The sequence below is a fragment of the Lithobates pipiens genome, unplaced genomic scaffold, assembly GCF_037356315.1.
Source record: "Lithobates pipiens isolate NorthernLeopardFrog02 unplaced genomic scaffold, aLitPip1_a1.2 Scaffold_27, whole genome shotgun sequence".
NCBI lineage: Eukaryota > Metazoa > Chordata > Amphibia > Anura > Ranidae > Lithobates > Lithobates pipiens.
The window spans coordinates 211,590,619-211,616,196 of record NW_027507788.1 but is presented as its reverse complement, the minus strand read 5'-3'; the positions used below and the strand labels follow the sequence as shown (position 1 = coordinate 211,616,196).

Sequence of the window (25,578 nt, the reverse complement as noted above, 5' to 3'; positions counted from 1 at the left end):
CTTCACCAAAGTATTGACCAAATGCTGTGAATACTTATTTACATGGGATTTTTATTTTTAATAAATATGCAAATACTTCAGACAAACTTCTTTCACTAGATGAAGGGGTACTGTGAATAGATCTGGCGCTATACCTGTATATAAAAATACCTAATAATGTGATAGATTAAAAGTGTTACATCAATCCGGTGTATAAGTGCCAATTGTGCAATATATTATTCTAGTATTGAAGTAAAAATGTAAACTATAACCAAAAAAATCAAAAAAGTGTGTATATAGAATATTTGTCGCCCTGATAAATATTTGCCAGCGTGCTGGCTAGAAATGTAAAATTTAGCTTAAGTGCAATGGAAAGCCTAAATTAATAAACTCTAGATCATATGGATACCTTAAACCTGTGAACTACTTAATATGTTGGTGATAACTGAGATGAAAATTGTACATGTAAAATATGAACCACAAAATTAACCCAGTAGTTGGGTTTAAAGTGCACAAATGTGACAATCAGGTCTATGCATGCAATGATAAAAATGTACAATAAATATGTGATAAATATCAGTACAACAAGTGAAACATGCCAAATATTGGGAGTGAAAAAATAAAAATAAATAAAAAATGTGAAAATAAAAATAAAAATAAAAAAATAAAAATAAAAATAAAAATAAATTTAAAAGCGCTCCGGATGACGTCCTAGTGACGAAACGCGTAGGGCGTGGCCTATTGAATACACACTTCTAATACAGACGGCGTGGAAGCCGAACGGAACGCTCGCAGCCGCTTCCATATCTTTCACATTGCATCGTTTTTACTGCATCTATTTATGCCATTACTTCCACCAGAATGTGTGAGTAGTTTTAATTGTCTTCTTAAATAAATTGATTCATACGGTATCACACTATGGATGGTCCTCTCTTTTAATATATATATACTGTGGTACACTCCACCTGGAAATAACGAGGGATCCTCAGCAGCCCACTTGAAGCAAGCCAGAGAGCGACACAGTAGCTCATACTGTGAAGGCTGATCCACCCCGGACGGGGTTATTTTTCCGGTGAGAGTACATCCTAGAAGTGTCCACAATGCATGAAGAATAGTTTTTGGATCCATCACATCCCCTCCTTTACCCACGGGATATCCCCCATTAATTGCACTGCACTAGAGACTTTTTGCTTTTTTACCAATTTATCTTTTATATTTTTAGATTTTCTCTCTGTATACATTTTTATATATTTTTTGGGATAAATATTCAATAATTTTAAATTTATTTTTATTTTTATTTTTATTTTTTTATTTTTATTTTTATTTTTATTTTTATTTTCACATTTTTTATTTATTTTTATTTTTTCACTCCCAATATTTGGCATGTTTCACTTGTTGTACTGATATTTATCACATATTTATTGTACATTTTTATCATTGCATGCATAGACCTGATTGTCACATTTGTGCACTTTAAACCCAACTACTGGGTTAATTTTGTGGTTCATATTTTACATGTACAATTTTCATCTCAGTTATCACCAACATATTAAGTAGTTCACAGGTTTAAGGTATCCATATGATCTAGAGTTTATTAATTTAGGCTTTCCATTGCACTTAAGCTAAATTTTACATTTCTAGCCAGCACGCTGGCAAATATTTATCAGGGCGACAAATATTCTATATACACACTTTTTTGATTTTTTTGGTTATAGTTTACATTTTTACTTCAATACTAGAATAATATATTGCACAATTGGCACTTATACACCGGATTGATGTAACACTTTTAATCTATCACATTATTAGGTATTTTTATATACAGGTATAGCGCCAGATCTATTCACAGTACCCCTTCATCTAACGTTCTCCACCCCACCAGGTGGATATTAATAGAGGCAGCTCTTACCTATTTTATTTTTTTTCTTCCCCTATATTTTATATGTGATACTTTTTATATATTTTTTATTCACTTTATACATTTTCTACATAAGCTCCATAGCGCAACCTATTACCCTTATTCCAAACTTCTTTCACTATTGGGTATTGTTTGTAGAATTTTTGAGGAATGTAATGAATTTATTCCATTTTGAAATAAGGCTGTAACATAACAAAGTGTGGAAAAAGTGAAGCGCTGTGAATACTTCCTGGATACACTGTAACTAAAGGCAAAATTATCATCTTATGTACCTGAGTATGTAGAAGTGATCACTTCTTCGAGAAAGCTGTCCTAGAGAGTGAAAACTTAAACAATCTCCCAGCCTTTGTAGCATCCTGGAGTTTGTAGTTCATACGACTGTAGCGGTAAAAAAAGGGTCAAGGCACATGAACATGCAACAAGAGGCTGCAGTCACCTTTGCACTGCTTTGAAGCCACCACACACGCCCAAATTGTGCCCAGTCAGCTTCTTCTCCATCCATGGAGGCCAGAGAATGACCCTTCTGAACCTGGAAGTGATCACAGCTGATCACTTCTGGGTTCATTCAAAGGGAAGATCATTTCTAATATAAAGCCGGCAGCCTGGAGTGAAAACGGAATCTCCTGGCTTCTGTAGTAGTTTACACGCCAGCCCTGCCGTGGACGTAGCGCGTACGTCTGTGGCAGTGAAAGAGCCAAGGCGCAAGAATATACAACAAGAGGCCACAGTCCTTCAAAGAGGAGAAGCCCACAGAGTCTTCATTTAATGGATCATATAGGATCCAGATTAAGGCAAATTGGGAATTTTCTGACTGGCAATGGAAGATCACTCATCGGTTTCACTACTTACCTGCCGTGGCTGTGGATATTTTCTGCATATATTAGGACAGAAGACCTCCAGTGATAATTAGACACGTCCTCCTGGGTCACGTCTCTTGGCATGTGAGGATGGTACAACCAAATCACAGGACCGTACTTTCGTAGACGGCGTGAACCAGAAGTCACGGCAAATTAGCAGCCGGTCATAACGTATATAAAGGTTCCCTTATACCATGGCGGATATATGTGCCCTAGGGCAACACTCTAAAATGACCATCATAAAAACCCTGCAGAGTAATGGAGGTTCAGCCGTAAAATTCGATACCTCCTTCCAAGTTTCAGAAGGAGAAGAAAGAATTGAGTGCGGCCAGGGAGAGAATAACGAGCAAAGAAAAGTGCACAAAGGAGCAGCAACTGAAAGGAAAACAAAAAAATAACCAATGCTAAAACACACCGTCCAGTAAAGGGGACAGAATTCAATCTTGCTAGCCAACACATTAATAAAATAGAGGCCATATAATAAAATAATAATAATAATTGAAAAATATATTATTAATTGAAAAAAATAATAATGAAATAGGGGTCAAATAATAAAATAATACAAAAAAATAACAATAATAAAAAAAAGTAATATAATAATAATAATAATAATAGTAAATATTAATAAAATAGAGTTCATATAATAATTAATAATAATCATAATTAATATATATGAATAATAATAAAAATCATAAAAATAATAATCAGTCACCTTTTATATTAAGGTCCCCATGGGAGTCCCCCTAACATCAAGGTCCCTATGGGCATCCCCCCCTTACATCAGGGTCTCCCTGGGTGTCCCCCTTTACATCAGGGTCCCCAATGGGAGTCCCCCCCTTACATCAGGGTCCCCATGGGAGTCCCCCCTTGCATCAGGGTCCCCATGGGAGTCCCCCTTACATCGGGGTCCCCATGGGAGTCCCCCCTTACATCGGGGTCCCCATGGGTGCCCCCCTTGCATCGGGGTCCCCATGGGAATCCCCCTAACATCAAGGTCCCCATGGGCGTCCCCCCCTTACATCAGGGTCTCCATGGGTGTCCCCCTTTACATCAGGGTCCCCAATGGGAGTCCCCCCTTACATCGGGGTCCCCATGAGTGTCCCCCTTGCATCTGGGTCCCCATGGGAATCCCCCCTACATCAGGGCCCCCATGGGCGCCCCCCCTTACATCAGGGTCTCCATGGGCATCCCCCCTTACATCAGGGTCCCCAATGGAAGTTCCCCCTTACATCAGGGTCCCCAATGGGAGTCCACCTTTACATCAGGGTCCCCATGGGAGTCCCCCCTTACATCAGGGTCCCCATGGGAGTCCACCTTTACATCAGGGTCCCCATGGGAGTCCCCCCTTACATCAGGGTCCCCATGGGAGTCCCCCTTGCATCGGGGTCCCCATGGGAATCCCCCTACATCAAGGTCCCCATAAGAGTCCCCTCTTACACATCAGGGTCTCCTTGGGCATCCCTCTTACATAAGGGTCCCCAATGGGAGTCCCCCCTTAGATCAGGGTCCCCATGGGAGTCCCCCCTTAGATCAGGGTCCCCATGGGAGTCCCCCCTACATCAGGGTCCCCATGGGAGTCCCTCTGTATATCAGAGTCCCCTCTTACATCAGGGTCCCTAACAGAGTCTCCCCTTACATCAAGATCCCTATCAGAGACCCCCCTTACTTCAGGGTTCCCATCAGAGTCCCCATTACATACAGAATTCAGAATATTTTATTAATCACAAAGGGAAATTGGGAAATCATCTAAGTCTCTCCTTGCATCAGAGTCCCAATCAGAGTCCCCCATTACATCAGGGTCTTCATCGGAGTTACCATTTAGATTGGGGGTAGCCATGCCCCCCTTACATCAGGGTCCTCATCAGGGTGCCCCCGCCCCCACCTCTGAGGTTCCCTTTAGAGTCCTCATTATATCAGATTCTTTCCTTACATCAGAGTTCCTATCGGAGTCCACTTATTTCAGGGTCCCTATCGGAGTTCCCTCTACTTTAGGGTTCTCATCAAAGCCCCCTGCCATCAGCGCTTTTCCTAACTTCAGGGTTCTCTTCAGGGTCCCTGTTACATCTGATTCCCCCCCCACATCAGGGTCCCCAGCAGAGCCCCCCCCCCCCTCTACTGTTGGGGAAGTGGAGACTGTGTACTTACATGAATAGGCGGGGGAAGGGGGACTGTGCACATACATGAATAGGCGGGGGAAGGGGGACTGTGCACATACATGAATTGGTGTGGGGGGGGGGGGGGACTGTGCACATACATGAATTGGTGTGGGGGGGGACTGTGCACATACATGAATTAGTGGGGGGGCTATGCACAGCAGCTATGGTTACATTTACTGGCTAATTCCCTCTGCCATCATTGTGAGAAGCTCACAGTGTGCGGTGAAACCAGAGTAAGCCACGCTGGTCCAGGAGAGGATTTTGATATAACTGTGCCAGGCTGAAGGGAAGGCCGGAGAGAGGATTTAAATATGTTTTGTCTTCTGCTTTCATCCCCAGAGAATCACGAGGAGGCTTTCACCCATCTGAAAAAGTCTTTCACCAACAGCGCCATCGATGAATCGGCCAAGGCGCGGTACGGAATTCTCCACGTCAAGTGTCGCAACGTCCTCGCCGCCGCCCAGGAACTCTCCGCGCTGGCTGGGAAGAATCCGAAAGAACTGGAGACTCTGGTGAAGTTCCTGGATAAGAGGCAAAGACAAAGCCTGTCACAGGTAAGGGCATAGAGGGGCAACCTAATATTAACCCCTTCCTGACCAGCCATGGCGTCCCTTTAACAGGGTCTTTATGCCGGTGGGGAGGGGGGATGGGAAGCACAGCTGATTGCGTGCCCAATGTGATTGGTTGTCATGGTGGTCAGATGATCAGGAGCTGGTCCCTCCGGCTACCAGTCATTCATTTTCTGCACTGGTCCAAATCATTTGGTGGAGGGGGGATTATGGTGTGGGGTTGTTTTTCAGGGGTTGGCCCCTTAGTTCCAGTGAAGGGAACTCTTAAGATGTCAGCATACCAAGACATTTTGGACAATTTCATGCTCCCAACTTTGTGGGAACAGTTTGGGGATGACCCCTTCCTGTTCCAACCTTGTGGACGGCCTTCCCAGAAGAGTTGAAGCTGTTATAGCTGTGAAGGGTGGGCCAACTCAATACTGAACCCTACGGACTAATGCCCCGTACACACGGTCGGACATTCCAACCACAAAATCCGTCTGATTTTTTCAGACGGATTTTGTCCTAAACTGGTGTTGCATACACACGGTCGGACAAAGTTGTCGGAAAATTTGATCGTTCGGAACGTGATGACGTTCGTTCGTTATGACGGGACTACGTAGAGGCCAGTAGCCAATAGCTTTGGTCTCGTAATTTAATCTGAGCATGCGTGGCACTTTGTCCGTCGGAATTCTCTACAAACGATCGGAAAAAGTCAGATTGGATTTTTTTAGTCGGAAAATTTTAGATCCTGCTCTCAAACTTTTTTTCCGTCTGAATTTCCAATGGAAAAAGTCCGGTAGAGCCCACACGCGATCAGATTTTCCGACAATATAATCCGATCGGACCTTTTTCCGTCGGAATTTCCCACCGTGTGTACAGGGCATCAGACTGGGATGCTGGTAAAGTTCTTGTGAGTGTAATGGCGGGCATCCCAATACTTTTGGCAATATAGTATGTTTTTATAGTGTATTTAGTACTGTAGTTGTCAGGAAACGATTATAGTATTAAAAAAAAAATTCTCTTTTAACCACTTGGGACCCGCGCTATAGCCGAATGACGGCTACAGCGCGGATCTCCTTTTCCGGGACTACGTCTATTGACGTAGTACCGTGCACGAGGGGCCTGCGTGCCCCCTGAGGGGCGCGCGTAGCCTGCTATGTGATTGGCGAGTCTATGAGACTCGCCTGATCACCGATCAGAGCAAGGGGTCGATCCCGACCCCTTATCACGTGATCAGCTGTCAGCCAATGACAGCTGATCATGTGATATAACGGAGCCGGTAATCGGCTATTAAAAAAAAAAGCCGATCACCCGCGGCCATGATCGGGACATCAGTCCCGATCACGGCCAGCCCTGCCAGTGACCACCTGCCCCCTGCCAGTGCCCACCTGCCCCCTCATCAATAAAGATGATAAAAAAATAAGTGCCCCCCGTCAGTGCCACCCAGCAGTGCCCACAGTGCCACTCAGCAGTGCCACCCAGCAGTGCCCACAATCTGCCTCAACAAAGGTGCTGCACCCCAGTGCCACGTATCCATGCCCATCAGTGTCATCTACCAGTGCCACCTATCAGAGCCACCTATCAGTGCCACCTATCAGTGCCCATCAATCCCATCTATCAGTGGTACCTATCAGTGCCCCTTAGTGCCACCCATCCGTGCCATCTTATCTGTGCCCATCTTTGCCCATCAGTGCCGCCTTATCTGTGCCCAACGGTGCCGCCTTATCTGTGCCTATTAGTGCCGCCTTAACTATGCCTATCAGTGCCCACCAGTGCAGCCTATCAGTGCCCACCAATGCAGCCTATCAGTGCCCACCAGTGCAGCCTATCAGTGCCGCCTCATCAGCGCACTTCAATGAAGGAGAAAAATGACCCGTTTGCAAAATTTTATAACAAACTATTAAACATGATTTTTTTTTTTTTTTTTTTGCATCTTTTTTTGTTTGTTTAGCAAAAAATAAAACTCCCAGCTGTGATTCAATACCACCAAAAGAAAGCTCTATTTTTGGGAAAAAAATGATAAAAATTTCATTTGGGTACAGTGTTATATGCCCGCGCAATTGTCATTCAAAGTGCATCAGCGCTGAAAGCTGAAAATTGGTCTGGGACTGAGGGGGGTTTAAGTGCCCAGTAAGCAAGTGGTTAACCACTTTCTTTATATAGACATTGCACTATTCCCCATCATTTCAGGAAAATACCACATTATGGCCACTAGATGGAACTGATGATCGTAGGAAATAAACATATTCAACATTGTTGTATTGTATAGCTGTGCAACATTTCCACAGCAAATTTTTTTATAGACCCCACAGTAGCATTAACACAGCTTTTTTATTTTATTTATACTAAGTCCTCACTGTGACATCATTTTATTCCAGTTATTTTTTCTTTAAATGAGACGACGTTCGGCCGTCTGCTCGTTTCAGACCAGACCTGATATAACCAGATGATAAACAGGACATGCCGGCTGTGCGTTGACGGCAGTCCGGCCCTGGTTGACGCACTGAAGGGGAACCCACATTCGATCGGTGAATCATAACACATGTGATTTATACAGGAAGGTGTTTTATTACAAGCCGAATTTTTGTTTACAGTCATTTCAGTTCCAGTGTCTGACTGCGCTCCTCGCACCTCGTAAATCTCTATGCAGCACAGCAAGGCTGGACATGCAATACCTTTTATTAGAAATAACAGTATACGGACATCCTCGGGAACCGTGACTCGAGCAAAACGCCTGTTCTAACTCCTCACCAGAGCCCTGCTTGGGAACGGAGTCCTATACCGAGAGATTTAGAGGGGGGCTGTCATTGCTGAACGCTCATCCTGAAACGCTAGTGGCATGGAGCAACATACTCTAGATTGTCACAAGTATTGGGACGCCTGCCTTTACATGCACATGAACTTTAATGGCATCCCGGTCTTAGTCCGTAGGGTTCAATATTGAGTTGGCCCGCCCTTTGCAGCTATAACAGCTTCAACTCTTCTGGGAAGGCTGTCCGCAAGGTTCATGAAGTGGCAGAACTACAGCCATTACCACCCATGCGGGCGATATGGGGCCCGCAGCCGAGTGGGACCCGTTGGGAGGATGAGGAATGCATACTACTGGGGGGGGGGGGGGGGGCAAGCACCGCCCGCACGGTCCCCCAGCCAGGGGAAGTGAGGAGAGGAAGAGGCAAGCTGTCTACGAGCAGAGAGCGAGATGGTTCGCTGTAATAGCTTTCATTAGAATTTCCTGTGTTCCCGGGGCTCACCGTCACATAGCCCCACCTCTTGGCCCGCCTCTTCCTCTGCACAGGTGAGGCTGCATTGTGCATGGGTCACACTGCATTGGGTACAGATGAGGCTTCATTGGGTACAGATGAGGCTTCATTGGGCACAGGTGAGGCTGCATTGGGCACAGGTGAGGCTGCATTGGGCATGGGCAGGCCACGCTGCATTGGGAATAGGTAGGCCATATTGGACACTGGACATGCTGCATTGGGCACTGGACATGCTGCATTGGGCACTGGACATGCTGCATTGGGCACAGGTGAGGCTTCATTGGGCACAGGTAAGGCTTCATTGAGCACAGGGGAGGCAGTATTGGGCACAGGTGAGGCTGTATTGGGCACGGGCAGGCCACGCTGCTTTGGGAACAGGCAGGCCACATTGGGCACAGGTGAGGCTGCATTGGGCACAGGCAGGTCACACTGTATTGTTCACAGGTGAGGCTGCATTGGGCACTGGACATGCTGCATTGGGCACAGGTGAGGCTGCATTGGGCACAGGTGAGGCTGCATTGGGCACAGGCCACGCTGCATTGTGCACTAGAGGCTGTATTGTATTGAGGCTGTATTGGGCACGGGCAGGCCACGCTGCATTGGGAACAGGCAAGGCACATTGGGCACTGGTCACGTTGGATTGAGCACAGGTAAGGATGATTGAAGCGCTAACACCAGGTGAGGCATTGGGAACAGATGAGGCCGCATTGGGCACAGACAGGTCACACTGCATTGGGCACAGGCGAGGCTGCATTGGGCACAGGTGAGGCTGCATTGGGCACTGGACATGCTGCATTGGGCACAGGCCACACTGCATTGTATATATGTGGGCACAGCAGAGGCTGTATTGGGCACAGGCAGGCCACGCTGCATTGGGAACAGGCAAGCCACATTGGGCACTGGTCACACTGCATTGGGTACAGGTGAGGATGATTGAAGCGCTAACACCAGGTGTTTGGAGTATCTTTATCTGTTGATTGTTAAACTTTCTGGAATACATATATTGCTATTGTGGTGTAGGATCTGGGCCTGTTGTCCCTCCATCCGTTCTCTCTCCTTCCCTCTCTCTCTCTCTCTTTCTTTCTTTCTTTCTTTCTTTCTTCTTTCCTTTCCTTTCCTTTCTGCAATTTTTATCAGGACTGCAACATTGCCGCAGACAGATCGGACACCTTTGACACTTTTTGGGGACCATTGAGCTAAAAATAGCCATTGATTACTGTATAAATGACACTGGCAGTGAATGGGGTTAACACTAGGGGGCGATCAGGGGGTTAAATATGTTCCCTCAGTGTGTGTGTTGTAACTGTGGTGAAAGGGGGGGGGGGCTGACTGACTGGGGGGAGGAGACCTATCGCTGTTCCTATATACTAGGAACACACAATCTGTCTCCTGTGTTTACACAAACAGATCCCTGTTCTGGCTCTGTCAGGAGCGGTCGCATGTGCCCGGTGGACATAGGGGCCACCGGGCACGCGCATCGGCTCGCCAGTGATGCGGAGGTATGTGCGTGCCCCCTATACCCCTTAAAGCACCCGCCGTACAGCTACAGCTATTTGCACAGGGGAGCCGCCGGCAAGTGGTTAAAACACCATTTTAATGTTTTATTAAACTGATTGTAAACTATCACCTTGTAAAACAACCCATTCAGTTTAAAATAGAAATGAAAGGCAAAACATTTTTGTATAGATATAAAAATACATTATGAACACATTTTGTTCTCTTTTTATAAGTGATCACATTCCCTCTGTTCTCAGCTGCATGAGAAATAGGGGGAAGAGGAACAGCAGCACACTGAGCTTCACATTGAATGGCTGTGCAGCGGGGATGTGTCAGGACAAGTCTGATCATTGGAGGAGAGTACACTGAGTTCTCAGCATAGCTAGAGAACTGACCACGGTGTGCTCTCCTGCTTAGTGTGGTTAGTTTTTAATAGGGAAGCAGGGATTTCATACAAAGGAAGCAATACATAGAGAACAGAATACTTTCTCATAGGAGTACATGATACAGCAGGCACATATCAGGAATATGAAGTGTTGGGGTAACAAACGCTTTAAGGGACATAAAAGGAGGTGCCACACATCGATGACATCACTCTGTAGAGTGATGTCATCAGTCTGCAGTGTCTCCTTTTACGTCAGTAAGAATGGGCTCCTTAAATGGGCTCCTTAAATTGGCACCCAATCAGGTTTGCAGCGGAGGAGGCCTGGAGTGCATGACCCACTTATTTAGGGAAGAGATAATATTTGCACCTTTTTGTTGTAAAACTTTTCCTAACTGTAAAAAAATAAAGAAAAATAATAAACAGATTGAAATGTAAAAATGATTTGGTATGCAAATTAGCCATAGAGTTCTAGTCACGTTAACCAACACATAGGGAATCTGCTAAACTTGGCCTGTAGGTTTCGTTGACCTCCTGCTAACCGTCCATTGCTTTCCTGCAATGTGTTTGGAAGACACGTGTTGGTGTTGGTGTCAAGGCTGTAGACACATTTTCTCACATGTGAGTTTTATGGACGGTGGGACCCATGACTGCTACGTGACCATCTCACGTCGTCAGCCCCTCCAGCGATGGCTCGTCACATGGACAGGCTGAGAAACCAACATCTACTCCCCATTGAAGTTGGTTTTTGTTGGACTTTTTTTCTCACTGCGTGAGATAGCCCCGGGCTCGGGACAATATATATATATATATATATATATATATATATATATATATATATGACATTCCTATAGACAGCTCAGTCTTCTGACCGCAGAGCAGAGGCTAACGGCTTTTCCCAGAGAACCATATCGTCACATATGTTGCTTTGAGGAGTAGACGAGAACTCTGGCCTAGAAGACCCAAAAGTATGTTGTAAAAGAAGAAAGTTATAGAAAAAAAAAATGTTCCTTCGAGTAAGATCCCTTACTCCCCCCACCCTTTTTCCTTGAAATACTCATTACAGGTATTACAACGCACCGACAATTTAGGTACTGTACATTCACATCAGTCCTCTGCCCTTAGACCCCATTCACACCTGAGCGTTTTGTAGCCCTACGCCTGAAGCTACAAAACGCTGGAGGGGAAAAAATACATTATTCTCAATGGAGATGGTTCACATCTCCACTCCAAGTCGCCTGAAGCCCTACGCCTGAAGCTCAAACAAGTTCCGGACCCTTTTTTGTCGCGCGAATCGGGCTGATTTGGGCGTTTTCATTCCCATAGAAACTAATGGAAACGCTCGATTCGAGCGTTTAGCGCGACAACGAGCGTTTCTATGGGCGTTTTGACGCTGTATCTGCTCAATGCTTAACATTGGTGACCTTTTGCCCTGCACAAATTCGCGACAAAACGTGGCAAAAAACGCAGCGAATCGCGGTAAAAAACACCGCAATCGCGGTAAAAAACGCAGCGAATCGTGGTAAAAAACGCCGCAAATCGCGGTAAAAAACGCCACAAAAAACGCTTGAAAAAGCTACGCTCAGGTGTGAATGCAGCCTTAAGGAGCTGAAGTTCTAAGGTCCCTCTCCCACAACGTATGGTCATTTGGAGAGGATGCAGTGACCCTACCAGCGCGTCTTTAGGAGGAAACCCAAGAAAGCATAGGGAGAACATTCATACTCCATGTAGATGGTTTCCTCGATGGGATTTAAACTGAGGACCTCACTGCTGCAAGGCAGAAATGCTAACCACTAACCCACTGTGTGGCCATTGAAGTTGACCACTACTCCATTTTCGAGAAGAATTCCGTGTATGGATATTTATACTGACCAGGGGCTCCTGCTGCAAGGTGAACACCGACTCATGCTTGGCATGGGTGTCATTCAATTTTCTCAAGAAATAGACATTCTCTGATTTGATGAGATGGAGAGCGTGACATCACCGCGTGCATTTATTGAGTTAAGTTGGTCCAGCTTTGACCGATGCAATTATGCCTTTACCATACCTGTGGGATCCCTCTAGAACATGGATCTCCAAACTTTTGCAACAAGAAACCAGTTTACTGCCCTTCAAACTTTGGGGGCCGGACTGTGGCCAGTGGGAATAGAAAATGCCACCGTAAACAATGTAATGGCTTGGTGGTCAGTAAGAGTAAAATAATTACATAATTGGTGTCCGTGAGAGGAATAGTGCCCCATAATTGGTGTCAGGTGGAGAAATTGTTCCCCATCTCTGGTGTCAGTTGGAGGAATAGTATACCACTGCTGGCATCAGTGGCAGTAATAGTGCCCCAAGGGTCAGATAAAGGCTAGCAAAGGGTCACATCTGGCCCGTGGGCCTGAGTTTGGAGACTCCTGCTCTAGAAGCTGGAAATCACTGTAGTAGACCATGCTACACCAGGGATCTCCACTAACTTCTGGGTCCGTGGCTGACCAGGGGCTCCTGCTGCATGGTGAACACCGACTCATGCTTGGCATGGGTGTCATTCAATTTTCTCAAGAAATAGACATTCTCTGATTTGATGAAATGGAGAGCGTGACATCGCCACATGCCTCTCCACCTCATCCAGTCAGAGAACACTTTGCATTTATTGAGAAAATGCATAGCAATCTCTGGATGGCGCCTGTGCAGAGCAAGAGACTTCCTGTGGTCACAGTGCAGCAGGGCAGTCCATGGCCATGGGCCTAGAAGTTAGTGGAGATCAGTGGTGGCCCATCCATTAGGGGCGCTCAGGTGCACCCTCCCCCTGTCCATGCGTCCGGCCCCCTTATCTACACGAAGGGCACTGGACGCATGGATTCCAATCAGGGTTCCAATCGGGCAAGTGATTAGAGGCAGAGGCTCTAATAGGCTCGGGACGAAGAGCACTGCACCCAAAGCCCACCCAGTTGTGTAACAATAGCCAATGAATATTCGCTATTGCAACACTGATTCTCCTCTCAGCCTTTCAGGAAGCGGGTCATGAGACCCGTTACCCAATTGGCCGAAAGAAGATCCAGTCTGATTGGCCGCCAGGAGGAGGAGGAGGGAGGAGACGCAGGGGAAAAAAGGAAGCAGCCAGAGAGAACAGCTCGAAGAGAAGCCGACGCCACCCGCTGACCGGAGCACCGCCCATGCGATGTGGTCCTGACTACTGACTGACCGATCCGGGGGGGGCCGGAGCCACCTGTGACCCAGCTGGCTGACCAACCTGGGAGGGTGGTGGGTGCCGTCCTTGACCTGACCGGCTTGGGGAGGGGGGTCACAGCCACCGCGTGTGGAGATCACTGGTATAGGGCAGCTATTCTGCCCCTATTTAATGGGATTTTTTTGATGTTTTGCATTGACCTGCATAAGGTTATTGTTTACTAGTATGCCGACCAACATCTAGTGGTGGTTTTGTGCAACTACAACGTGTTTACTTTTGAGATTTTAGTATCTTCCTCTGTCCTCCCTTTCTGTTTAGTGCTAGTTAGTTTACCTAGACTTCCCCTGTTTCTTAGGCCGCGTACACACGCGGGGACTGTTCGCCCAACTTTGTCCGTCAAACAGTTTCGGCAAACAGTCCGCTCAAAATTAGCATGGACGGACATGGCCACACACGACGGACGAACAGTTTGCTGAAACCGTGCGCGATGACGTGAACGGCACGTACGACGGGACGAAAAATACGACGTCCTATACACTGCATTATAACTTTCGGCGTGAAAATCCTTTCTGAGCATGCGCGCAACTTTGTTTGACGAACAAGCCTACACACGAGCGGACTGTTCGCTGAAACAAGGTTTCAGCGGACAGTTTTTCGGAATTTCCGAAAAACCTTGTTCAGCGGACTGTTCGCTGAAACTGTCCGCTGAAAGCCCACACACGAGCGGACTGTTTGCCGAAACACTGTTCAGCGGACAAAGTTGGGCGAACAGTCCCCGCGTGTGTACGCGGCCTTACAGGATCCCAAAGTAATGCCTCGTACGCACGGTCGACGGAAAATGTTTCGATGGGAGCTTTTTGTCAGAAATTCCGACCGTGTGTAGGCTCCATCGGAATTTCCGTCACACAAAATTTGAGAACTGGAGAAAATTGAGTGCTGTCCGTGATACTATTTTTTTTATTTGCACTAACATACAATTTTTCAGAACAAACTTTTCGGGGTACGTCCCCTTCTTCTAGGTCCAAGCAGTACCGATTTACACATTTTTAAGCAGAATGTTAAGATCTGGATCTCAAATTTTCCGACAACAAAATCCGTTGTCTCGTGTGTACACAATCCTGACGCACAAAGTTCCACGCATGCTCGGAATCAAGCAGAAGAGCCACACTGGCCATTGAACTTCATTTTTCTTGGCTCGCCGTACGTGTTGTACGTCACCGCATTCTTGACATTTCCGACAAGCTTTGTGTGACCGTGTGTATGCAAGTCAAGTTTGAGCCAACATCCGTCGGGGGAAAAAAATACATGGATTTTGTTGTTGAAATGTGCGATATTGTGTACGGGGCATAAGTGTTAGTACTTCATAGAGACGAGGCTTAGGAAGGCCATTGTCTCCTTTTTAGAAGACTGGAAAAACCTTCTCTGTGCTGCAATTAGCTGAAGTAAAATTGCGTAGGATTCAACTTCTGTGTCGTTTTGAGGAGGTAAGCTGCCTGTAGATAGTGCCAAGTCAGCAGGTGATCATACTGTCCGCTTGGTTTAAGGAGGTGCGCCAATGGAAAAACCAATTGGTATGGGACCCAGAAGCTAGTGGGGATTACTGTAGTAGTAGCGCTGGCTTCTTCAGTGGTTTCCAGCCTCCATATGGATCACACAGTTATGGTATATACATCGTTACATTGGTCCAAGCTGGGCCAGTGCAACCAGGGCCGTCTTTAATATTGATTGGACCCCGGGCAGTTTTGCTCTCCACCTGCTCTGAGACATACAATAAATAGCAGCTAGACTAGCAGCTAGACTCAAAATCAGTTTACTGAATCAGATCAGGCAGCTATTGCAATTGTTTGCCAGAGGTTACAGTGTATCATTACCGCTCACTGACTGGTTGCTAGAGGTTACAGTGTATCATTACCGCTCACTGACTGGTTGCTAGAGGTTACAGCACACATTTCGGCTCACTGATTAGTTGCTAGAGGTTACAGCACATGATTTTTGCTTCTTGATTAGTTGCTAGAGATTACTGTGGATAGGTTCTCAGGGGGCATGATATACATATCAATGCCACCAGCCACCGTTATTTACATATGAATGCCCGTAATTTACATGTAAACACAGGGTCTGCAGGTGAGTCATCTGTACACAACAATAGGGCAGAGCTGGGCAGCATTAGTAGCAGCACTTCACACTGAGATATCAGGACACAGCACATGACTAAAACCTCAAGGGACGAGGTAATTTAAACCAGGATAGTTGGCAAGTATGAGGCAGCTGCTTTGGGCCCCACAACAATGACAGGGCCCAGGGCAGCTGCCCCTTTTGCCCTGCCTTAAAAACGGCCCTGAGTGCAACTATGTAAAAAAATAGAACACGCCTGGAATTTGTCTTTAAAAACAAAAGTCCTGCCTAAGAGCAGAGACGGCAAGATACAAGTCCATTACCTTTACGACTTTACGACTTTCTTGGGGTTATTAAAGTGGCAATACTAGCAGTATGGTTAAAGATGGAGTATCCCTTTAAAAATCCTTTCTGTGTATTCCAGCAGCTGTGCATGTCATGGTATAGCGGAGTGCCGCATCGTTCCTTCCCAAGCATGTAAGGAGGTCATTAATCTCCAAATGACGTCCGCAGTGCTCGCTAAAGCGCTATCCTGTATCAATCTGTGTAAATGAATTACGTGCCGCTCGTCATACACAATTTATTTTGCCATTAAGCTTTGTCTAAAAGGCACTTGAAGTTGAATTAACCGCCTGAAAACCCCAAACAGGTTTATTGTTGTTGTTTTGCCAGGTGTACGGGCTGGAGAGGATCCAAAACATCCATTTCTCACACCCCGATGGCACCTTAGATGAGGCTTTAGTAAGCTTTTCCTTCTCTAGGAGCTACGTGTACAGAAGCTGCAGGAGAGAACGGGGGGACATTGCCAGTAGCCATTCATATCTTTCCTTTCATCTTCTGTAATGTAGTAGATAAATGACAGCTGGAGTATGATTGGCTGCCATGGGCCAGACTTTTAAGTTTAAAGTTGGGTCCTTGGTCTGGTGTCCTGTGTGTAAGGTGTCAGAATGGGGTGGACTCCCAGAGAAGTAGGTATGAGGTCTCCCTAGATGAGCGGTGAGACTGATGGGGGGGGGGAGCTGGTCTACATCTGCAGAAAATTAGACTGATTATTAGAAGCCCCCAGGATGAAATCTCAGAGCCAGATCCTCATCAAGGCAACCTAGGCAGGATAGGCAGGAGCCTAAGACCCCTTTCACATTCAGGTATTTTTCAGGGCGTTTTTCAGGTGCTTTAGCATTAAAAAAAACGCCTGTAAAGCGCTTGAAAGAAGCCTTATATGCGATCCCAATGTGAAAGCCCAAGTGCTTTCACACTGAGATCCCTTTCACACTGGGGCGTTTTTCAGGCTCTTTAGCTTTAAAAAAAAGCGCCTGAAAGAAGCTGCAACTGCAATGCCAATGTAAAAGCCTGAGTGCTTTCACACTGAGGCGCTGCGCTGGCCGGGGCGTCAAAAAAATCCTGCAAGCAGCTTCTTTGCAGCGCTTTTGGAGCGGTGAATACACTGCTCCTAAAGCGCCCCTTCCCATTGAAATCAATGGGAAGCGCCTGCAAAACACCTGAAAATCGCTTTTGGCAGCAGCGTTTTGTGGGTGCTTTTAACCCTTTATTTGGCCACTAGCAGGGGTTAAAAGTGCCCCAATAGCGTTTTTCGGGCGCTGTCAGTGTGAAAGGGCTCTTAAAGCACTCGGGCTTTCACATTGGGACTGCAGAAGAGGCTTCTTTCAAGCGCTTCACAGGCGCTTTTTTTAACGCTAAAAAAACTCCCCAGTGTGAAAGGGGTCTACATGTCCAGGGGGCTGAGCTTCAACGGTCATGTCCCTGCCGTAAATCAGGGGGGTAGCTCACCTGGTCAAAGCTGTGCACCTGTCTGTCATTTCATAGGGAGGATGATGTACTTGTAGATAGTTGGTGTCTGATGGGGATGGCCAGGCCAGCAATGCAATATGGGTGCAGTGCAAGATGGATTCTAGGAAGTAAAAGCTACAGGAATCCTCTGCCCTTACTCATGATGGCCACAGCTTTAAAAATCAAGTAGGAGCTGCGTCTAATGGAGGGTAGGTAGGAGATTCAAACAGTCTCTGTGGTCATAGGTCAGTTTCAGGAACATTTCATTAATCTCTGCTTTTCATTGTACGGTTGGAACCCCAGCTTGGATCCACACCTTTGCTATCGGCTTCTTGGCAGTAAACAATGTCTCATGCAAAAAGGTGCCCAGATAAATATTAAATTCAAGAGTAGGGATGAGCCTGATGTTCGAGTCGAACATCGGGTGTTCGCCGAATAGCGAACAATTTGGGATGTTGGCGGGAAATTCGAAAGCCGCGCACCACCCTTTAAAAGTCTATGGGAGAAATCAAAAGTGCTAATTTTTAAGGCTTATATGCTTGGTATTGTCATAAAAAGTGTTTGGGGACCCGGGTCCTGCCCCGGGGACATATATCAATGCAAAAAAAGTTTTAAAAACTACAGTTTTTTTCGGGAGCAGTGATTTTAATAATGCTTAAAGTCAAACAATAAAAGTGAAATATTACATTAAATTTCGTACCTGGGGGGTGTCTATAGTATGCCAGTGAAGTGGCGCATGTTTCCCATGTTTAGAATAGCAAAATGACATTTCTAAAGGAAAAAAAGTCATTTAAAACTACTCGTGGCTATAATGAATTGTGGGTCCCGGCAATACACATAAAAGTCATTGAAAAAAAAAACGGCATGGGGATTTCCCCACAGTCCATTACCAGGCCCTTTGGGTCTGGTATGAATATTAAAGGGAACCCCGAACCAAAATTCAATTAAAAAAAATTGCGTGGGGGTCCCCCCAAATTCCATACCAGGCCCTTCAGGTCTGGTACTGATATTAAGGGTAACCCGGCGCCAAAATGTAAAAAAAAAATGCAGTGGGGGTCCCCCTCAAAATTCATACCAGACCCTTCAGGTCTGGTATGGATTTTAAGGGGGACCCTGTGCCAACATTTTAAAAAAAAATGGCGTGGGGCCCCCCCAAAAATCCACACCGGACCCTTATCTGAGCACGCAACCTTGCAGGACGCACGAAAAGAGGGGGCGACGAGAGAGAATCCCCCCCTCCTGAACCGTACCAGGCCACATGCCCTCTACATGGGGAGGGTGCTTTGGGGTAGCCCCCCAAACCACTGTGTCCCCATGTTGATGGGGACAAAGGCCTCATCCCTACAACCCTTGCCCGGTGATTGTGGGGGTCTGCGGGCGGGGGGCTTATCAGGAGCCCTCTTTAATAAGAGGACCCCCAGATCCTGGCCTCGCCCTCTGTGTGAAATGGTAACGGTGTACAAATGTACCCCTACCATTTCACAAAAACAGTGTGAAAATTTTAAAAATTACATGACACGGCTCGGGACAAGTCCTTTATTAAAAAACAAAAATGTCCCATAAAGTCTTTTTCTTCTTTTCTTCCTCCACCGATGGACTGAAAAAGAAAAAAACGCGACTGACCTGCCTCCAAGGGAGGCTCCCACGGTATGACGCATCTTTGCTTTGACAGTTCTTTTATAACTGAGAGCAGGGCCACACCGTGACACTCCTGGATGACCCCCCCCCCCCCCCCCGTGACACACAGGGACTTCCCAATGGCTTCCCTGGGGCATCAGAGGGGGGCGGGCCAGCCGGTTACATAACCGGGTGGCCCCACCCCCCTCTGACTACGGGGAAGCCATAGGGAAGTCCCCATGTGTCAAAGTGGGGCAGGGTCACCCGAGAACGTTACGGGGTGGCCCCGCCCTCATTTATTAAAGTACTGTCAGGAAGGGGAAAGTTTTGGGACTTTAAATGAGGTATATATATGATAATATGTGCCTCCATCCCTGATTCAAATGAATAAAAGAAAGGAAGTTTCAAGTGGGACTCTGTATGAGGCAAGGGGCAGCTAAGCAAGACAATATATATATATATATATATATATGTATATATATATATATATAGTTAGTGACTATTATATTATATATAGTGTGTGTGTATATATACAGTGGTGTGAAAAAGTGTTTGCCCCCTTCCTCATTTCCTGTTCCTTTGCATGTTTGTCACACTTAAGTGTTTCGGAACATCAAACCAATTTAAACAATAGTCAAGGACAACACAAGTAAACACAAAATGCAATTTGTAAATGAAGGTGTTTATTATTAAAGGTGAAAAAAAATCCAAACCATCATGGCCCTGTGTGAAAAAGTGATTGCCCCCCTTGTTAAAACATACTATAACTGTGGTTGTCCACACCTGAGTTCAATTTCTCTAGCCACACCCAGGCCTGATTATTGCCACACCTGTTCACAATCAAGGCATCACTTAAATAGGAGCTGCTTGACACAGTAAGGTCCACCAGAAGATCCTTAAAAGCTACACATCATGCCGAGACCCAAAGAAATTCAGGAACAATTGAGAAAGAAAGTAATTGAGATCTATCAGTCTGGAAAGGGTTATAAAGCCATTTCCAAAGCTTTGGGAATCCAGCGAACCACAGTGAGAGCCATTATCCACAAATGGCGAAGACATGGAACAGTGGTGAACCTTCCCAGGAGTGGCCGGCCGCCCAAAATTACCCCAAGAGCGCAGCGACGACTCATCCAAGAGGTCACAAAAGACCCCACAACAACGTCCAAGGAACTGCAGGCCTCACTTGCCTCAGTTAAGGTCAGCGTTCATGCCTCCACCATCAGGAAAAGACTGGGCAAAAATGGCCTGCATGGCAGAGTTCCAAGGAGAAAACCACTGCTGAGCAAAAAGAACATCAAAGCTCGTCTCAATTTCTCCACAACACATCTTGATGATCCCCAAGACTTTTGGGACAACATTCTGTGGACCGATGAGACAAAAGTGGAACTCTTTGGAAGGTGTGTGTCCAAGTATATCTGGCGTAGAAGGAACACTGCATTTCATAAAAAGAACATTATACCAACAGTAAAATATGGTGGTGGTAGTGTGATGGTCTGGGGCTGTTTTGCTGCTTCAGGACCTGGAAGACTTGCCGTGATAAAAGGAACTATGAATTCTGCTGTCTACCAAGAGATCCTGAAGGAGAATGTCCGACCATCTGTTCATGTACTCAAGCTGAAACGAACTTGGGTTCTGCAGCAGGACAATGATCCTAAACACACCAGCAAGTCCACCACCGAATGGCTGAAGAAAAACAAAATGAAGACTTTGGAGTGGCCTAGCCAAAGTCCTGACCTGAATCCTATTGAGATGTTGTGGTATGACCTTAAAAAGGCCGTTCATGCTCGAAAACCCTCTAATGTAACTGAATTAGGACAATTCTGCAAAGATGAGTGGGCCAAAATTCCTCCAGGACGCTGTAAAAGCCTCATTGCACGTTATCGCAAACGCTTGGTTGCAGTTGTTGCTGCTAAGGGTGGCCCAACCAGTTATTAGGTTTAGGGGGCAATCACTTTTTCACACAGGGCCATGATGGTTTGGATTTTTTTTCACCTTTAATAATAAACACCTTCATTTACAAATTGCATTTTGTGTTTACTTGTGTTGTCCTTGACTATTGTTTAAATTGGTTTGATGTTCCGAAACACTTAAGTGTGACAAACATGCAAAGGAACAGGAAATGAGGAAGGGGGCAAACACTTTTTCACACCACTATATATATATAATTTTACAGTCTTGTTTAGCTGCCAATTGCCTCAAACAAAGTCCCAACTTTCTTTCTATTATTCATGTGAAAGCCTCAGTCAATGGCGCTCCTCGGGCCACGCCCCCTGACATATTTTGCCCCATATGATGGCCTCCCGTGGTCGCGGGTGGCACACTTTGTGATTAGTGTCTAGATCACCTCAATCTTCTGATCACAGATTGAGGTAAAGAGCCAATCAGCGTCTCTATACCACGTGATCCTCTGTGTCCAATCCCACCAGTGCTGCCAATAAGTGCCCATCAGTGTCACCTATTAACGCCACCTACAAGTTCCCATCAGTGCCTCCTCATCAGTGCCGCCTATCAGTGCAGCCTTATCAGTGCAGCCTTATCAGTGCCCACCAGTGCCGCCTTACTTCATATGGGTACAGTGTATCATGACCGCGCAATTGTCATTCAAAGTGCGACAGCGCTGAAAATTGGCCTGGTCAGAAAGGGGGTAATATTGCCCAGTTGGCAAGTGGTTAAGCCCTGGTGAGTGGGGCAAAACATTTTAGGGGGGCATGGTCCGAGGAGCGTCATTGTCTGAGGCTTTCACATGTACACATACTAGGGTCGGCTACGGCGAGCGGTGGTTTCAAGCTAAAATGTCACTCTGTTTCAAGTCCGGAATTCGGTCCGCCGTTTAGACTAGGTGTACATCTATGCATCTCAGGAACGTGTGCAAAATTGCATGCTTTCCTGACATGCAAAGAAACACGGTGCACATTAGCAAAAGTCCGGGGGGGGGCACCATTAATTGTTAATGACACCCCTGTACATCTTCAAATGTGCGAGCACTGAACCGCCTGGTGACGCAGAACCATGAGTTATGGTGCGGAGCATTTTTGGAAAAGAGTCTAGGACAGTGATGGCGAACCTTGGCACCCCAGAGGTTTTGGAACTACATTTCCCATGATTCTCATGCACTCAGCAGTGTAGTGGAGCATCATGGGAAATTTAGTTCCAAAACATCTGGGGTGCCAAGGTTCACCGTCACTGGTCTAGGACTTATTTTCCACGTTTCTCGCGCATAGACAGTGCAGAGAAATTAATGAGCTGTCCTACACGCAGTGCCGGGACAAGATTATCCAGTGCCCAGGGCAAAAATGGCAAATTACGCCCCCCCCCCCCCTTCATCATGTGAAAGCTTATGAGGAGGAGAGGGAGAGAGAGGACAGCCCGCACCTCCTCCCACCTCTCTCCTCCTCTCCTTGCTGCTTCCAGCGCTGGGCTGACAGAAGTAGTGATGCCGCTGTCACTACTCCTGTCAGTCTTATAGAGGAAGAAATTTGCAGCACTGCCAAGCCCTACAATACACACTGCGCCCAGGGCAGCCGACCCTTCTGCCCACCCCTTGTCCCAGCCCTGCCTAGACGCAACGCGCCAGAATGCGTCCACGCTTGGCTGCACCTGTAGCTGTGAACCATAGCTCCCAACCGCCCCTGATTCAGAGCAATGTCCCTCTTTCCCAATCATTTCCCCCTCATTTTGGCCTGATCTATATAATTGTATATAAAATGCACTTTTTATCTTTCGAAAAGTGTTTCCCAGCGCTAAACCTTTCATCTGATTTCTAATTTGCTGCGTTTGTAAATTTTAAAAGCCAATATAAAGGAATAGCAGTGGTAAAAAAAAGCCCTTGTGGATTTAGTTAACCTTTTTTTTTTTTGGTTAATTCTCCTTTAAGGGGCAGGGGGGCATGTCCTATGCCAACATGCGTTTGCTAGTAGGTGTCCCTCATTCCCATCTCAAAATGTTGGGCAGTATGGTGAACCAAGATTTAAAGTGGTGTTGCCACCAAAAAAAAATAAGCTGCTTAAAATTTGTAAAAAAATTAAAAATTAAATAATTGGCAAAAATTTTTTTTTTTACTCACCTCTAAATACCTGTTGCTAGGGGGTCCCTCGTAGTCTGCCTTCTTCCTTGCCCGGGCTGGTGACATCACTTCCCCTCGCGCCGCACATTGACCTGGGACCTGTCACGTGTCCCAGGTGACTGTACTGCGTATCACGGTGCCCTGCGCCGCTCGCGCATGCGCAGTGTGTTCCCCGGCTGTGAAGCCACAGCCAGGTGCCCACAGTACACATGATGGTGCCGCGAGCGGAGCGGGGAACGAGGGGGGGGGGCTTCCTTCCCCCGCATCACTGGACCCTGGGACAGGTAAGTGTCCGATCATTAAAAGTCAGCAGCTGCAGTATTTGTAGCTGCTGACTTTTAATTTTATTTTTTTAGGGGGCACCCCACTTTTATGATGCCTGCTCTAAATGAATATCAGTAATAACGATCAAAATACTAACCACCACATACAAAGCCATTCACAACTCTGCCCCGAGCTACATCACCAATCTTGTCTCCAAATATCGCCCGAATCCTCCCCTCCACTCTTCTCAAGACCTCCTACTCTCAAGCTCTCTTGTCTCCTCCTCCCATGCTCGTCTCCAGGATTTCTCCAGAGCCTCTCCCATCCTCTGGAACTCGCTACCTCCACTGGTCCGGCTATCCCCCTACTCTGGCTCCCTTCAGGCGATCCCTGAAAACTCATCTATTCAGGGAAGCCTACCACGTCTCCAACTAATCTCCTACCACTTCCTACCACTTCCATCAGCTCATTCCCCACCTTTTGTACCACCTGCCCCACCCTATTAGATTGTAAGCTCTTCTCAAGACCTCCTACTCTCAAGCTCTCTCGTCTCCTCCTCCCATACTCGTCTCCAGGATTTCTCCAGAGCCTCTCCCATCCTCTGGAACTCGCTACCTCCACTGGTCCTGCTATCCCCCTAATCTGGCTACCTTCAGGCGATCCCTGAAAACGCATCTCTTCAGGGAAGCCTATCATGTCTCTAACTAATCTTCTACCACTTCCGTCAGCTCATTCCCCACCTTTTGTACCACCTGCCCCACCCTATTAGATTGTAAGCTCTTCTGAGCAGGGCCCTCTTAATCCCCTTGTATTTTATTGTATTGTAACTGTATCGTCTCCTTTTTATATTGTAAAGCGCTGCGTAAATTGTTGGCGCTATATAAATCCTGAATAATAATAATAATAATGTTGCAGGAACAGAACTGCAACATTGCCAATACTAGATCAATAACTTGTTCATTGATCTTGTTTAATTATTGTTTTTTTGGGAATTAATAAGAAATACTTTTTGGCACTCATTCTCTTCTGGTATGCATGGACATGCTTCACAGGGAAATGATTTTTGTGGATCATGGAGGAAACGAACACAATGCTCCTGTTCTTTCTGTAAGCATTCATTATAATCTCTAGCTATCATAGTAATCATCCCCCCCCCCCCCGGGCCAACATAATAGCTCTGATACTTTTTTTGTATAGTACCACGCCGCCGGTGAACCCTGAGCAATAACCACGGCGTACTCGTGCCGAGAACACACATTGAAAGGTGTTATGAAATCTCTTTTGATTATCTGGCATTTCTTCCACTTCAGGGAACGAGTCTCTCAACCCATCGCAATGGAATGTCAGCCTAGTGAAGGGTAAAATTTTGTAGCGGGTCCCAGCTGCGAGGATGTGCAGAGAGGGCGAGCCAATTTCTTGTTGGCTGTCACATTTGGTGAGACGTCTGTCAGTGTATTGCCAGCTTGGGAGAAGGTCTTTTTTTTTTTTTTTTTTTGAAAAACAAGTCCGTTCTATGGTTCGGAAACACGTCCGTCTTCTGCCAACTTTCTGTTTTCCATGGCTGCTTTCGCACTTCAATATTTATAGCCCCGAGGATCATAATGTTAATGAGTTACAAAATAGTCAACAGGGCATTTGGCATGCAATGTCGGCAGAAAGCCTGGAACTCTTGGATCTGGGAAGAAAGGGAGTTTGCTCGTCAGGCGTAACCTTGCTATTTTGGTGGATAGATTTTCGAATTCCTGACAAATGATCATCCTGAGCTCATGTAGCAATCTTGCCAAAATTTTAAAGGGTCAGTCTGCCCACAACTTGAATTCTCCATCACGGGTGGAGGTCCAGTGTGTAGCTTTACTCTTACTTCTTGAGACCCCACGACAAGATCCTCCCTACTATCGTTCCTGTATGTCTTCACCATCTTGGACTATTGGGTGATCCAGTTCACTTTAGTTGCATTCAGAT

The 25,578-nt window shown here is 46.2% G+C and overlaps 1 protein-coding gene across 1 annotated transcript in view; it reads left to right on the top strand.

Moving 5' to 3' along the window:
* TTC34 (tetratricopeptide repeat domain 34) overlaps positions 1-25,578 on the top strand; it is a 99,075-nt gene that overhangs the window by 55,813 nt on the left and 17,684 nt on the right. The window contains exon 7 of the mRNA XM_077458218.1: positions 5,250-5,464. Within this exon, the coding sequence (XP_077314344.1) occupies positions 5,250-5,464 (215 nt within the window). The remainder of the gene's footprint in view (positions 1-5,249; positions 5,465-25,578) is intronic.